The sequence below is a fragment of the Cryptotermes secundus genome, unplaced genomic scaffold, assembly GCF_002891405.2.
Source record: "Cryptotermes secundus unplaced genomic scaffold, Csec_1.0 scaffold150, whole genome shotgun sequence".
NCBI lineage: Eukaryota > Metazoa > Arthropoda > Insecta > Blattodea > Kalotermitidae > Cryptotermes > Cryptotermes secundus.
This window is the reverse complement of record NW_019729898.1, coordinates 371,278-383,701: the sequence shown is the minus strand read 5'-3', so window position 1 is coordinate 383,701 and position 12,424 is coordinate 371,278. Positions and strand designations below refer to the sequence as shown.

At 40.4% G+C, this 12,424-nt stretch overlaps 1 protein-coding gene across 1 annotated transcript in view; it reads left to right on the top strand.

The window, feature by feature from the left end:
- The window catches only part of LOC111865723 (formin-like protein), a gene marked incomplete in the record, with an annotated part of 168,272 nt that overhangs the window by 129,595 nt on the left and 26,253 nt on the right, over positions 1 to 12,424 (top strand). The window contains 4 exon segments of the mRNA XM_023853963.2: positions 9,329 to 9,408; positions 10,211 to 10,380; positions 11,376 to 11,548; positions 12,069 to 12,145. Of these exon segments, the coding sequence (XP_023709731.2) occupies positions 9,329 to 9,408; positions 10,211 to 10,380; positions 11,376 to 11,548; positions 12,069 to 12,145 (500 nt within the window).

Here is a 12,424-nt window from a genome sequence, read left to right as displayed (position 1 = left end):
TTTTTTTCCGTGTGAGTGATAAACGGTAGGTCTAATCATGCTTTTTATTCATAGCGTTTACTAAAGACTTATCAGCAGTTCCTGGACAGTAAGACCTGCTGTCAGTGCAATTGAAGAGTACGGAATGTAACGAGAAGTTCTGCAGTGAGCTTAGGTCACGACAAGATTAGGAGCTCTCATGGCTATGAAATGGACGGGTGTCACCGTACTGCAAATGCTTCAGCACAAATGCCGTTTTCTGGAACACTAGTGAGCTGTGTAGCCTTAGGGTAGTCAGTTTCAAGGAGCATTTTGCAGATGTGCCTGGGCACAAAATCCATACTCAATGTTCGTCTGCAAGCCCACTTGTAGTAATACGTTCGGGATGAATAGATTCTGAGTAAATTTGGTGGCCTGTCTAAATTGTTAATTCTGTCGATCAAATTTAGTTTGAGCTCAAATTATGCCCCATACTCGGTTCCAATATTTCAGTAAATGCATTGAAGTCCTGTATAACGATAAATCATTCAGACAAAATGCATAGCTTTTAATGAGGTGAATAAGTAATTTATAAGCCTATATTTCCTTCACAAATGTTGCTTTTTTGCCATTGTTGTGCCAATATTATAGCGAACATTATATGAGATATATTTTTGGACCACCTCTGTGGTCAAGTGGTCAGAGTTCCTGGCTACAGATCCAGAGGTCCCGATTTTCTGAGAAGTAGTGCTTCTGGAACGGGGTCCACTTAACCTTGAGGATAATTGAGGAGCTATTTAAAAGAAATAGCTGCTCCGGTCTAGAAAACCGAAATTAACAGCCGTGGGGATTCGTTGCGCTGACTACGCGGCACCCTCTATCCGCTAAAGTTGGCAATAACTTCGCTGACAAGCGGCGGTCGCTCGGTCGGTATAGTTCGCTTGCGGACTAAAGCAACGGTTTTTTGTTTTGTTTTTGTTCTTGATATTTCTGGAGTTTGAATTGATCGATTGTCACTGCATTGACGTACTTTTAATTTTAATTTTAGTGGCGATATTGGGAATGGAACTAACTTCGCTGACAAGCGCCATACCTACTGCTTCGATACCATACCTACTGCTTGGATACCATACCTACTGCTAGTGTTAAGCTCCGTGTATACACGATATTTCGTGACGATCGTGAGCAACCACACCAATCAGTAAACTAATTAGAGCCTGTTTATGATGCACTGTACAGTTTACGTCCCTTATTCAGAGATACGAGAACCGTCAACCTTTGTAGAGCCGACTGTTTCTTTGTGTTGCACATTTTTGGGGTTTAATTGCCTACTGCGTTAATAAAATTTATTATGCTTCATTTTATGGTTACTATAAACACCTCGCTGAAGTCATGTCACATGCATAGTAAGAAGCACCACGTTTGTATTGGTTGGTGTGGGTTTAGAAAAAGCGAAGCTCATAATGATGAGAACATCCTTTAGCCAATTAGTGGAAGAACCATTTAATCACTCGTGCCGGTCGTGTTTAAAAGGCAGCAAACATTTTTCATTTTAAACATACCCTTTCTGGTGTCACACCCATCTATTTATCTATGTCTCTACAGCCCTTTATTGGGCCTTGGCCGATTTTTCAGTTTCTTTTATGCAGTCGGTAGGACTCCTTAGACGGGAGATCAGTCCGTCGCAAGACCGATGCCTACGCATAGGACAGCACAAACACAGACTGACGCACACAGACATCCATGCCTTGAATGGGATTCGAACCCACGATCCCAGTGTTTGATCGGGCGAAGACAGTTCATGCCTCCGACCGCGCGGCCACTCTGATCGGCTTCTGTCACATTCGTAGCACATGAAAATGTACTTATACACGTATATTCTTGATTCCATGATCATTTCTTTGTTCCAGCGTTCCAGTCATGATGATTTATTATCATTATGCACTTTATGACCTCTGTGGATGAAACGGCATCGTTAACCCAGAATCAGTTTCTTCTTTGCCCCCTCTAGGATTTCTGATGTTCTTTGTCTTAACTCCAGCCCACACTGATACACAACTTATTTTGTCATATTTGGCGCCAACTAACCTCGGAAAGTGGTCATTAACGGGCCTGTCGGTGAGGCCACGTTACCTGAACGCCAGCAGCGTTCAGAGCGGAATGAACGTAAACTGTATGTAATCGCCGAACTCCGGTACCGATTGCATGTTTCTAACCTTGTTTCATTTGATTTGTTTAGTTTGTACGAACAAACTGTGTGCAACCAACGTTAGCTTATGACTAGTATGTTTCCATTGTATGCATATCTCTGTGTCTTATGTGACGATGATGTCATACCGGCCGATGTGGTGGGCGTATTGCCCGTTGACCTCCAAAGTCTCGAGTAGTCCCACAGCTGTGCCGCTCGACTCCCAAGGATGAAAGTCGCCTGTGCTCTGACAGGCCATTGGTGGCGGTCGTCTACCTCACCGAACGCTATTATTAGGGAGCAGACTGTCCAGAACACTGTAATTTATTCGTCACTGACTGCATATTGTCATTAGCACAACATAACGTGCTCCGTGAGCAAGCTAACCCCTCGTTGTCTGACGTTAAGATTGGTGTATTGGACGGTATTCATGTAACTGGCTATTTTTCTTCGGCAGTATCCAAAAATGAGAAGATGAATGATCGTAGATTACTAGCTAATATGGCGTGTCGTCTCGGAACATGTAATTGGGCCTCGAATACAATGCAGGAAGACATAAACCGCTCTTCAGCAAAGTCGCGTAGCCCTGCAGGACAGCGGTTCCCAAGCAAAGAAAACATCACTCACTCATGGAGCTGAGCCCTTCTTGAGAAGCCTCCAGTTGTTCAGCTACTCAAGAATTTCCCAGCATTTTATGGAAACCGAAGGTTCATTACCGTGCTCACAAGAGTCCTCGACTGGTCCCTTCCCATCCTTTCCCTCTAAGATCCATTTTAACACTGTCCACCCACCAATTTCTTGGTCTTCTCAGTGGTATCTTTCCTTCTGGCTTTCCCACCAATATCCTATATGTATTCCTCTCCTCCCCCATTCGTGCTACATGCCCTACCCATCTCATCCTCCTTGACTTGATCATTCTAATTATTCTTGGAGAAGAGTACAAGTTATGAAGCTCCTCATTATGCAGTTTTCTCCATACTCTCGTCACTTCATCTCTCTTCCGTCCAAATATTCTCCTCAGTACCCTGTTCTCAAACGCCCTCAGTCTATGCTCAATCAAAGAAAACATGCATGTAAAAATTAACTTTTTCAAGATGTAACTGATTCCAAAGTCACGCATCCCAGTAAGTAACATGTTAGCCGTGCCATAGCGCAGGCAGCTAGTCGCCGGCTTCCCATTGCGGCGGCCCTGGTTCGAGCCCAGGTCAGGTCATATGGGATTTGTGGTGGATAAAGTGGCACTGGGGCAGGTTTTCTCCGTGTACTTCGGTTACCCCTGCCAGTTCTCATTACACCGACTGCTCCACGCTCATCATCATCATCTGTCATCCGGGTCTGGTACAGTAGGCCAGTTAGTCCCGACGTACAAAGTAGACCCAGTCTCATCCCACCCCAAGATAAGTAACACGTTTTAACCTAAAAGCGTTTACTATTAATATGTTTGCGTACACAGCAGGCAAGATTATACAAATGGCATAGTGTAGAAATGAACATTTCCGCAAGAGACTAAGAAGGTTTTCTTCATCCCCTACATACAAAATTATCTACTCTAGTAGCACCACTCATAGGACGTGAAAGTTCGTGAATTAGACGGGTATCTTCAGTGGACTTCTACAAGCAGCGCAAATTACGAATTAGAAGTAACTTTTTATCTTTAATTATTTTTGCAAGAATTATTTTTTGTCGGCTGGGTTGAGTGTTCATTTCACGACGCCTTTTAAACTGCATAGGTTATTTAACATCGATTGATAGATTATTGTGCATTATACTGTATTTAAAGAGAATATGGGAGGAAGAGGTCGTGACCTGTTTCGAAGTACTATGCTTATATTTACGGGTAAACCACCAAAACTTCAGAATATCGATAACTTCTGTTTTCTGTGATAGAAATCTTGTAATATATCCCAGAAGATAGAACCCTTCATAACCACCGCTGTAAGTACCTCAAATCCTTTTGGATTTCAGTCCGAAATTCTCAACCCAGATCTCCCGAATACGGAGAAATCGTACATAACCGCGACGTTCGGTTGTTTCAATGCAATATCTGCATTTGGTTTTTGCCCTTTGTTTAGAATGTAGCTACAGACTGACTCTTCAATATGTTATTTTACATACACGTGAATAATACAGGATGAAAGACGCATACGAAATGAAAAGCGATTGAAATTGAAGTAGTGAATTATTGTTCTCCGTGGTGTGAATGTAATGTTTGAGCTAAGGATTAGTGGAATCGTTTTGTGAAGAGTGCCACATGTAGCTTAACCCCCCACGGAGGTTTTGCTTCTCCATTTATCCGCTTGAGATTAAGCAGCACAACACGTTGAAGTGACTCTTATTTCCTGTATCTTTCGTTCTGATGTAACGGAATTGTTCGTCTTACACGCAACCCCCAAAGTTTGGCTCTGTGCCTCGTTCAGTTTTACAAGTTCCACATCAAAGTGTCTCTCCTTTATAATCTTGTCTTTTGTATAGTTCATATTTATACAGGGTGTAAATAAACATATGTTACAACGCTCTGTGGTAGATATATGGGTTCAATCTGATCATATTTTGTTAATACACACACGTCCGGAAACGCTTCCTTTTGCCACTAAGGGTCACAAAAGTTCCCAAGAGGATGCATAAGTTATGGGATGTTATCGTTATTTTACAAGATAAAAATTTCTCAAAATGGCGGCCGCCGACTTCATTGCATGTTCTGCACCACCTGGCCATGTTATGCTGAAATCTTTGAAAGATGCCCGGCATTTCCTGGATGGTTTCAGCTGCTACTGGAATTCTTGTCACAAGAGTGTTTCCACTGGAGTCTCGTACACCAGGCTTTGCATGTACCTCCAGAGAAAATCTAGTAGAGTCAAGTCAGAGGAGCGAGGGGGCAAGGTTATTGGGCCTCCACCGCCAATCCATCTGTTGTCAAAGGTTGCATCCAAATACATTAGTGCAGTGTGCCGGGGCGCCATCATGCTGGAACCAGATTTCACAACTGACTTCGAAAGGCACCACTTACAGCAGCTCGGGTACGATCTCTTGGAGAAATGTTGAGTAAATGTCACCGGTAATCCTCAGAGGTAGGAGGTAATGGCCGATTAAATGTCCACCGATAATCCCTGCCCACACATGGACGACGAAGCGGTGTTGGTGGCTTCGGATATGCTTCGCGTTACGATTTTCTTGAGCCCGTACATGGCTGTTTCTGGAGTTGAAAATGCCGTCCTTGGTAAAGGTCCTTCACATTTGAGAGTCCCTGGCGCGTAAACAAAACCTTTTCTGACTTGAGTGTATTAAAAAATATATTGAACTCATGTATCTACCACAGAGCGCTATAACATATATTTATTTACACTCTGTATATTGCCGTAAATTCTATCTATTTCAGGATCTGGATATCGGAAATTTCCCTGGTCTCGTGAATGTAAAGTGAAAAGCAAAGCAAAATACCTCCAACAAACACAAATTATATAACACTGAGTAGGATAAATGAAGCATACCGAGTTTTAATGGAGAAACTTGTTTGAAAGCGGCCATTTGGTAAACCGAGAAGGAACTTGGAGATGGCCTTAAGAGGTACTTAGGGGGATGGGTTGTCAGAGTAGGGGAAGGATGTCCAGAGTTTTGTCTGTCGACTGTCTCCTTATTAAGTTCTTAATATGCGGGAAGTGTAATTTAGATATAAATAAACGCAGTGACTTAAATATTGTTGGGTTATTCTGAAATGATGACATAGAATAACTGTAGCTGCTACCAAAGAAAGTCTTGTTCTATTCCTCATCTGGCATGTCTGATGACATATTAAAGTACATAAGTTATATACACGTATTAAACATTTTGGTCAGAAAACCTCAAAATTAAGAGACCACGCGAGAGACTTGGAGCTTAGATGATGAAATAATATCAGAATGATATTATATTTAAGCATCCTGTTGCACTCTACACGATAAATGATACAAACTCCGTCCCAAGTGCAAACAATATATATTATANTTAGTGTTTTTCTCACCCATCAGTTATAATCCTCTTTTTAGTGATCTTAACTAATTATATTTTAATTTCAATTTTATTTGATTAATATTGTCTCTCCCACACACACGCACATGTGCAACTTGTGTCTGTGTGTCTAACTTTCTTTAATGTTTCAATATGCATGTTTCAAACAGGAAATTCCTATAGGAAGTGTTCTCAGTAAAACCTGGTAAGTCCCATTATAATAATGTTGTATTTCTTACATTTCATATTGATCAGAATTTGGGTTTTTGCTGCTGTAAGGTTCATGATTATGATCTTCTGGCTGTGACTTCAGGTATACATGGTACTTAGAAGATGAGGGCAGTATGTTACTTCAAAATATTGATGGCTGTTATCAGAGTATATTGTGTCATAACTCAAGAAGATTGCAGAATTAACGTTTGAAATGTTGTCTCGAATCTTTAACTCAAGAGTTGTACACACTGCACAATGAGGAAACGGTCTTAAAATAAACACTGTGCTATCAGTCATTGTGGGTGTAATGACTTTATTTTGAGTGCATGCTAACAGAATTTGGGAAATACCAGTAAAGGAATAGCTTATTTACAACAAAACAAGCTATCTTCCTTGAGGAAATGTGAATTCTCATTTTCTGTGAAATAAAATAAAGTAATTAATTAATAAATCAGTGATTATGCTACTGCACAGAAAGCAAACAAATCCTTCCATTTTTTTTTATTATTTTCTTTCTGTGGAACTTCTTCCTTGAGCCGACCATATCCTTTCTGCAGGGTCTTCCTTTGATCTCTACAGCCCCTGTCAAGATTCTGTGGCTGCTTGTTTGGTCCCCCTTTTGTCACTGTCCCAGGCCAGGGTCGTTGACTTGGATCTTCTCTCTAGTTGAGAGACAGTCACAGATGTGACATCAATAACAATGCTCCATGCTTCATTATGCCCCTGACAAGTGAGAAGGGTTCTTCCTCTTGTGCTCATTTCGAGCACTTTGTGGCAATTGCCTAGTACTGTAGTTACCAAATGCTCGATTAATTGGGTATGTTTGCCAGTTCCCACAGTCTGTAATGGTTTTTACACTAAAATTGCTTCCTTTTTCAAGAATTGTAATAGGTTTTGGGGTTCTGCTGTACTTGTACATGTTACAAAGGCAAGGAATATTTGGCATTCTCTTCTTCATGTGAGTTCCAGTTAAATAACGTTCTGTTCTGCAAAGTCTTGGGTTTAAGGAATTCTCTTCAGTATACTTTCCTCACAGAGTGTATTATTTGTTTCTTGTACCTAACTCTGTAGTTCCCTGATTCAAAACCATAGAATGAATGTCACTGTAATTCACTGCCTGAGGAGAGTTTCATATTGTGATTTTAGAGATCTGTAGAATGTAATGATTTGTTTGTAAAATGGTGGTAATGGCTACAGTTGTGACTTCCTTTGCATTCTGTACCACTAAGGATATCCAGTAACTAGAAGCGTATATCAGTTGAAGCTGTACTGCAACTTACACCCCCTGTTTAGGAGTATACATTTCCACATCATTCAAATCTGAAAGGTAAAAGGTAACAAACAGGCATAAGGTAATGGTTAACTTATCCCTATGCTTAATTATGCAATGAATGCATGTGTGGGAGTGGAGTTATAGCTCCACCATTATTAACTTTGGCACTAGATGGAAGTGAGCAGTCAGCTTACACACCCCTGCTACTTTATTTATATTGATATATCCCCAGTACCCACTGGATAGGGGCTGGGTGGACCCCAGAGGCAGTCTAGCTGCTGCAGAGAAGAGATAATCTCTTGCCCCTGCTGGAAGTCGAACCCCAATCATCCAGCCCATAACCTAGTGATTCTACTGACTAAGCTATCCAAACATATCTGGAAGGTATAAGTACTAAACCTCTTTCTTGGTATCTCCGTAATATAATGCCCTATATCTATGCTGCAAGTCTTAGGCATAATGAAGAAGAGTGGAGGTTAGGATGATTTGCGAGCAAGTTAGGAAGAAATGTTCATAACTCTGTACAAGACAGGAATATCACATATTGCTGTTACTTCCCTTCAAATGGGAATGGGACAGTACTTCTGTGTATAATTCCCAAGGCCTAAAGAGGGCAATTATTCATTCTTTCATTCATGGCGTGCAGCAGTAATTCTTTAATTTGAATCATCAGTGAGACCTGAATATAGTACATTGATGTCTAGTTTGTGTTTAGGGTGGTTGATATATATTTAATATTACCTCTCCTTCCTTTATTTTCATTATTTTTAGGAAGTTAATGCAGACATTGATAACTTGAAAGATGATGATGCCATGAAGGGTTGGTAAAATCCAGGGAATGTCTGTTGGCAATGGATATGGTGGTTTGTATGTAAGGAGGATGTGTCTATTGTAAGTTTTAAGCTGAGGTAATTTTGTGGGGAAACAGCCAGTTCAAAGCAGAATGTCTTGGTAGGTATATAAATTGGTTCATGTGGTTCTGTCATGTCTTACTGCGGAGTTACACACTATCGAACACAGGGAACTAAGTGATTGTAGAGCTATTGAGCATAGTTAATAACTGTAATCAAGTGACTGACGGGAACAAAAAAGGAATTCTGTTAGAAGGGTGAAACAGCCTCATGCTACATGCTCCAGTAATGTGGTCTTATGCTCATTACCTTGCATGAAATTAAGAGTGTTCAAATTGTAGAGAATGAGATTAATAGTGAATGCACGAGAGAGGTGAATCATGCTCACAAATTGTTATTCAGAAAACATGAACAGAAGAGAGAACTTAGGGTACAGGAGCAGATGGAAGAATATTATTAAAATGTCATGAGAATGTGGACTGAATTCATGTGGCCTAGGATAAGGCCAAGTGGAGGGCTGTTGTGAACAGTATACTGAACCTTTGGATTCCATAAAAGGCAGGGGATTTCTTTCCTAGCTGAGCGACTGTTAGCTTCTCAAGAAGGACTCCCCTCCATCAGAACAATTAGATTCCTAATTTGATTTGGTCAGATCTAAAACTTTGCCAACCTAATATTCAAGACTGAAGTGCCCCACAAGCATGGAGGCGATATGTTCCTCTCAAACATCATGCCGTCCCCAAAGTATACAGCATTACAACCCAGAAGACTGTAGTTTTCATGTTTTCATATCAGTGGAGTATCAGCTGTTTCCACCACAGCATTATGATAACTAATAAATACCTCATTATTTTTCAACAGAAAAGAAAAATGGTTGGTGATGCCACATCCACACAAGTCTTAAGGGATCTTGAGATTTCACTGAGAACAAATCACATTGAGTAAGTGATTATTTTATGTTTATCTATATAGAATAACAAAATTAAAATTATGACAAAAATTCAGAAGTTTTTATGTTTTTAAAAACAGATCTTTGCATATGCTAGGAAAGTGGAGAAATCGATTACAGTATACGTGACACAAGTTTCAAGGCAAGTAACTGGGATTATTTTAAATTCACTTCAACAAATAAAGAGTTCTGCTGAAAAATGTATGAAGAAAGTTCTCTCGGAAGCTTTTGCTACTGGAATTGCTAATATAATCATATATTAATGAATGATTTTATAGACATAAAAAGGTTTCTTCATATGTCTAACTCCCAGATAGTTTTATTAAACTCTTTGGGATACTTGACCAGCTTTCTCTTGTTCAACACAATAAGCTAGTTGTCATAATATTGTCATGTGATAAAGAGTGACTATAGACGGGGTTTTGGTTGGTAATTGGACTTATTGATCACTTATATAATTTGTTACTGCACGTCACAAATCACTGTAGGACACACTAAGTCTTCTCAGTCCGTTACAGTCTTCAGTAGCCGTTGCTTGGTAGCAGCTTCCAGTGGTGGACGTTCCCATTCCTCTGGGTTCCCAGACTGTCCCCAGCTTCAGCTACCAGCTTCTCACAGCAACAGCTCAGAATGACTGAACCCCAGCGATTATCTAACTCACTCACCAACCAGCTCCTGACTCACTGCCTGCAACTCCTAACTTGTCCTGCTTATAACATCTCGACATGGACTGTGTAGAAAACACCGTTCCTCTATTGTTGTTTATGGGCTGCTGTCACAATATTTTTGTCTAGGTGGGTGCGTGAGTTTCTGGATGACCAGAACCAGGGGCTGGATCACCTCATTGAATACTTGAGCTTCCGACTGGTCATGATGAGGCATGAACAGAGGATATCAGAGTCACGGAACTCCTCAGAAGAGCGCCTGGCAGGCAGTGTAACAGCCGGAGGTTCCTCTGGACCAGGTATATTATTTTGAAACTTTTCTTCACACAGATTTGCTCGCCATATGTAAGAATGATCTGCATGAAGAGTGGGAAATTCATTTTTGGCTTCCATTTGCCCCGGAAGGCTACCAGATTCATTTCTCTATACTGTTCTCATCAAACTAGAAGGACATTTCTTGATCGTGCATAGGAGAGCCACACTAGTACCTGTACTAAAATAATAAACAAGAAGTTATGGGAAATCTAATGACCTGCTTTCGTTTGATATGAGACGGATCACATTAAAAACGACACATCCAGAAATTCTTCTGTTGTGTGTGTGTGTGTGTGTGTGTGTGTGTGGGGTTGTTGTTACGGTGAGGTAGGCCGCACACCGGCGTGTGTCAAGACATTTAACAGTCAAGACACGATGTCTGCGACATGATGGAAAGAAAGGAGCACAGCTAGAACAAATGAGATTATGAAAACTGCCGCACACCAATATGAGTCATGATGCTGATGTCAGCTTCATGCTGACGAATCACCAATGAAGCAAGACTGCATCTTTTGTCTCATGTCTTGAGGTTTGTCTTGATACAGTTGGTGTGTGGCTGCCCTAATGTTTTTACCAAACCTTTGCCTAATAACAATATGAGATGTACGCATACAGACACACAGATTGATGGGTGGGATTTATGAAGTACACTGTTGAGGTGGGCACAAATGCCATAATATACATACCAAGTTTCATGAAGACTGGTTGAGGCATTCAGAAGTTGATAGGATGGGATACACAGACAGCATGGTGATCTCATAAGCCTACTTTATTTTTTCAAAATTAGGAAAGTAGGCTTCATTATTCATTGTATGTTGGCTCATATAATTTGAACATGAGAAAGATGTGTTCACTGGATCGACTGCTCACACTGTATAAACATTGGTCATGCAATACAGAGCATTACCATAAGGCATTTTATACAGCGGGGCCTACTGAATTTCTAAAAATCACTCATTTACTGTGTGAATTGTTACAGCCTCCATAAGCAGTCCAGGTCATAATAATGGCTACCTTCGGCCAGCATTGGAGATGCTGGATAGCCCAGGTGTGCGCAGACGTTCTCGACATGTTGCCAAGCTCAACATGGGTGAAGCGAAGGATGACATCCATGTCTGTATAATGTGCCTGCGTGCCATCATGAATAACAAGGTAATGGAATCGTTTTTATGATAATCTGGTAGCTTAATCCTCTAAAATATGTTTGGTTTGTTTTTGCACATGTTCATAGGTAGAGTATTTAAAAAAACAAGGATTTTATAGTTTATCTGGTCAGTAACTGTGTAGGTTTTTTGTGTTCTTCACCAGCATTCTGTGGAACATGTTTTTAAACTTTTTTTTTTTCAAGTGTAGACTGTCATTTGCCTGATTCCGTCTTTCCATCAGTCATTAACCAGTCCAGTCATCTGACTTTTTAAGTGTTTTCAACAGATTTACATGTGCACGCAAATTCTTGTTTGTTGGGATCTTGGTGGATCCATGGAAAACCACTGAAAATAATATAATTGTAATGTTACAACTGAGAAAGTACATTTTTGAAACAACTGCTGTGCAAGAAAATTGATGAAATAATGGATTATAATTAAATACCATATGTATCTGTTAAGCTCTTTTAAGTCTTCAGCTATAATGTTTCTGTGATCTTTCCATTTAATTTTTATCTCTGTTACAGTATGGCTTCAACATGGTTATCCAACACAGAGAAGCAATTAACTGCATTGCCTTAAGTCTTATGCACAAAAGTCTGAGGTATGTGAGAAAAGTGCTAGGGTTGAAATAGTGATTTCATTCATTCATTAATTATTTGATGTGAACTGCACATGGTAGTGCAAGTGAGGAGGTTAGGGGAAGGTCTCCAGATATTGAGAGGTGAGATTGAACTTGGGTAATACTTGCTACCATTCAGTCCAGAACCTTTTGTCTTCATGTCTGCTGTCCAAAAACATAAAAATTAGAATATACAAAACTATAATTTTGCCTGTGGCTCTGTATGGGGGTGAAACTTGGTCTCTGACATTAAGGGAGGAA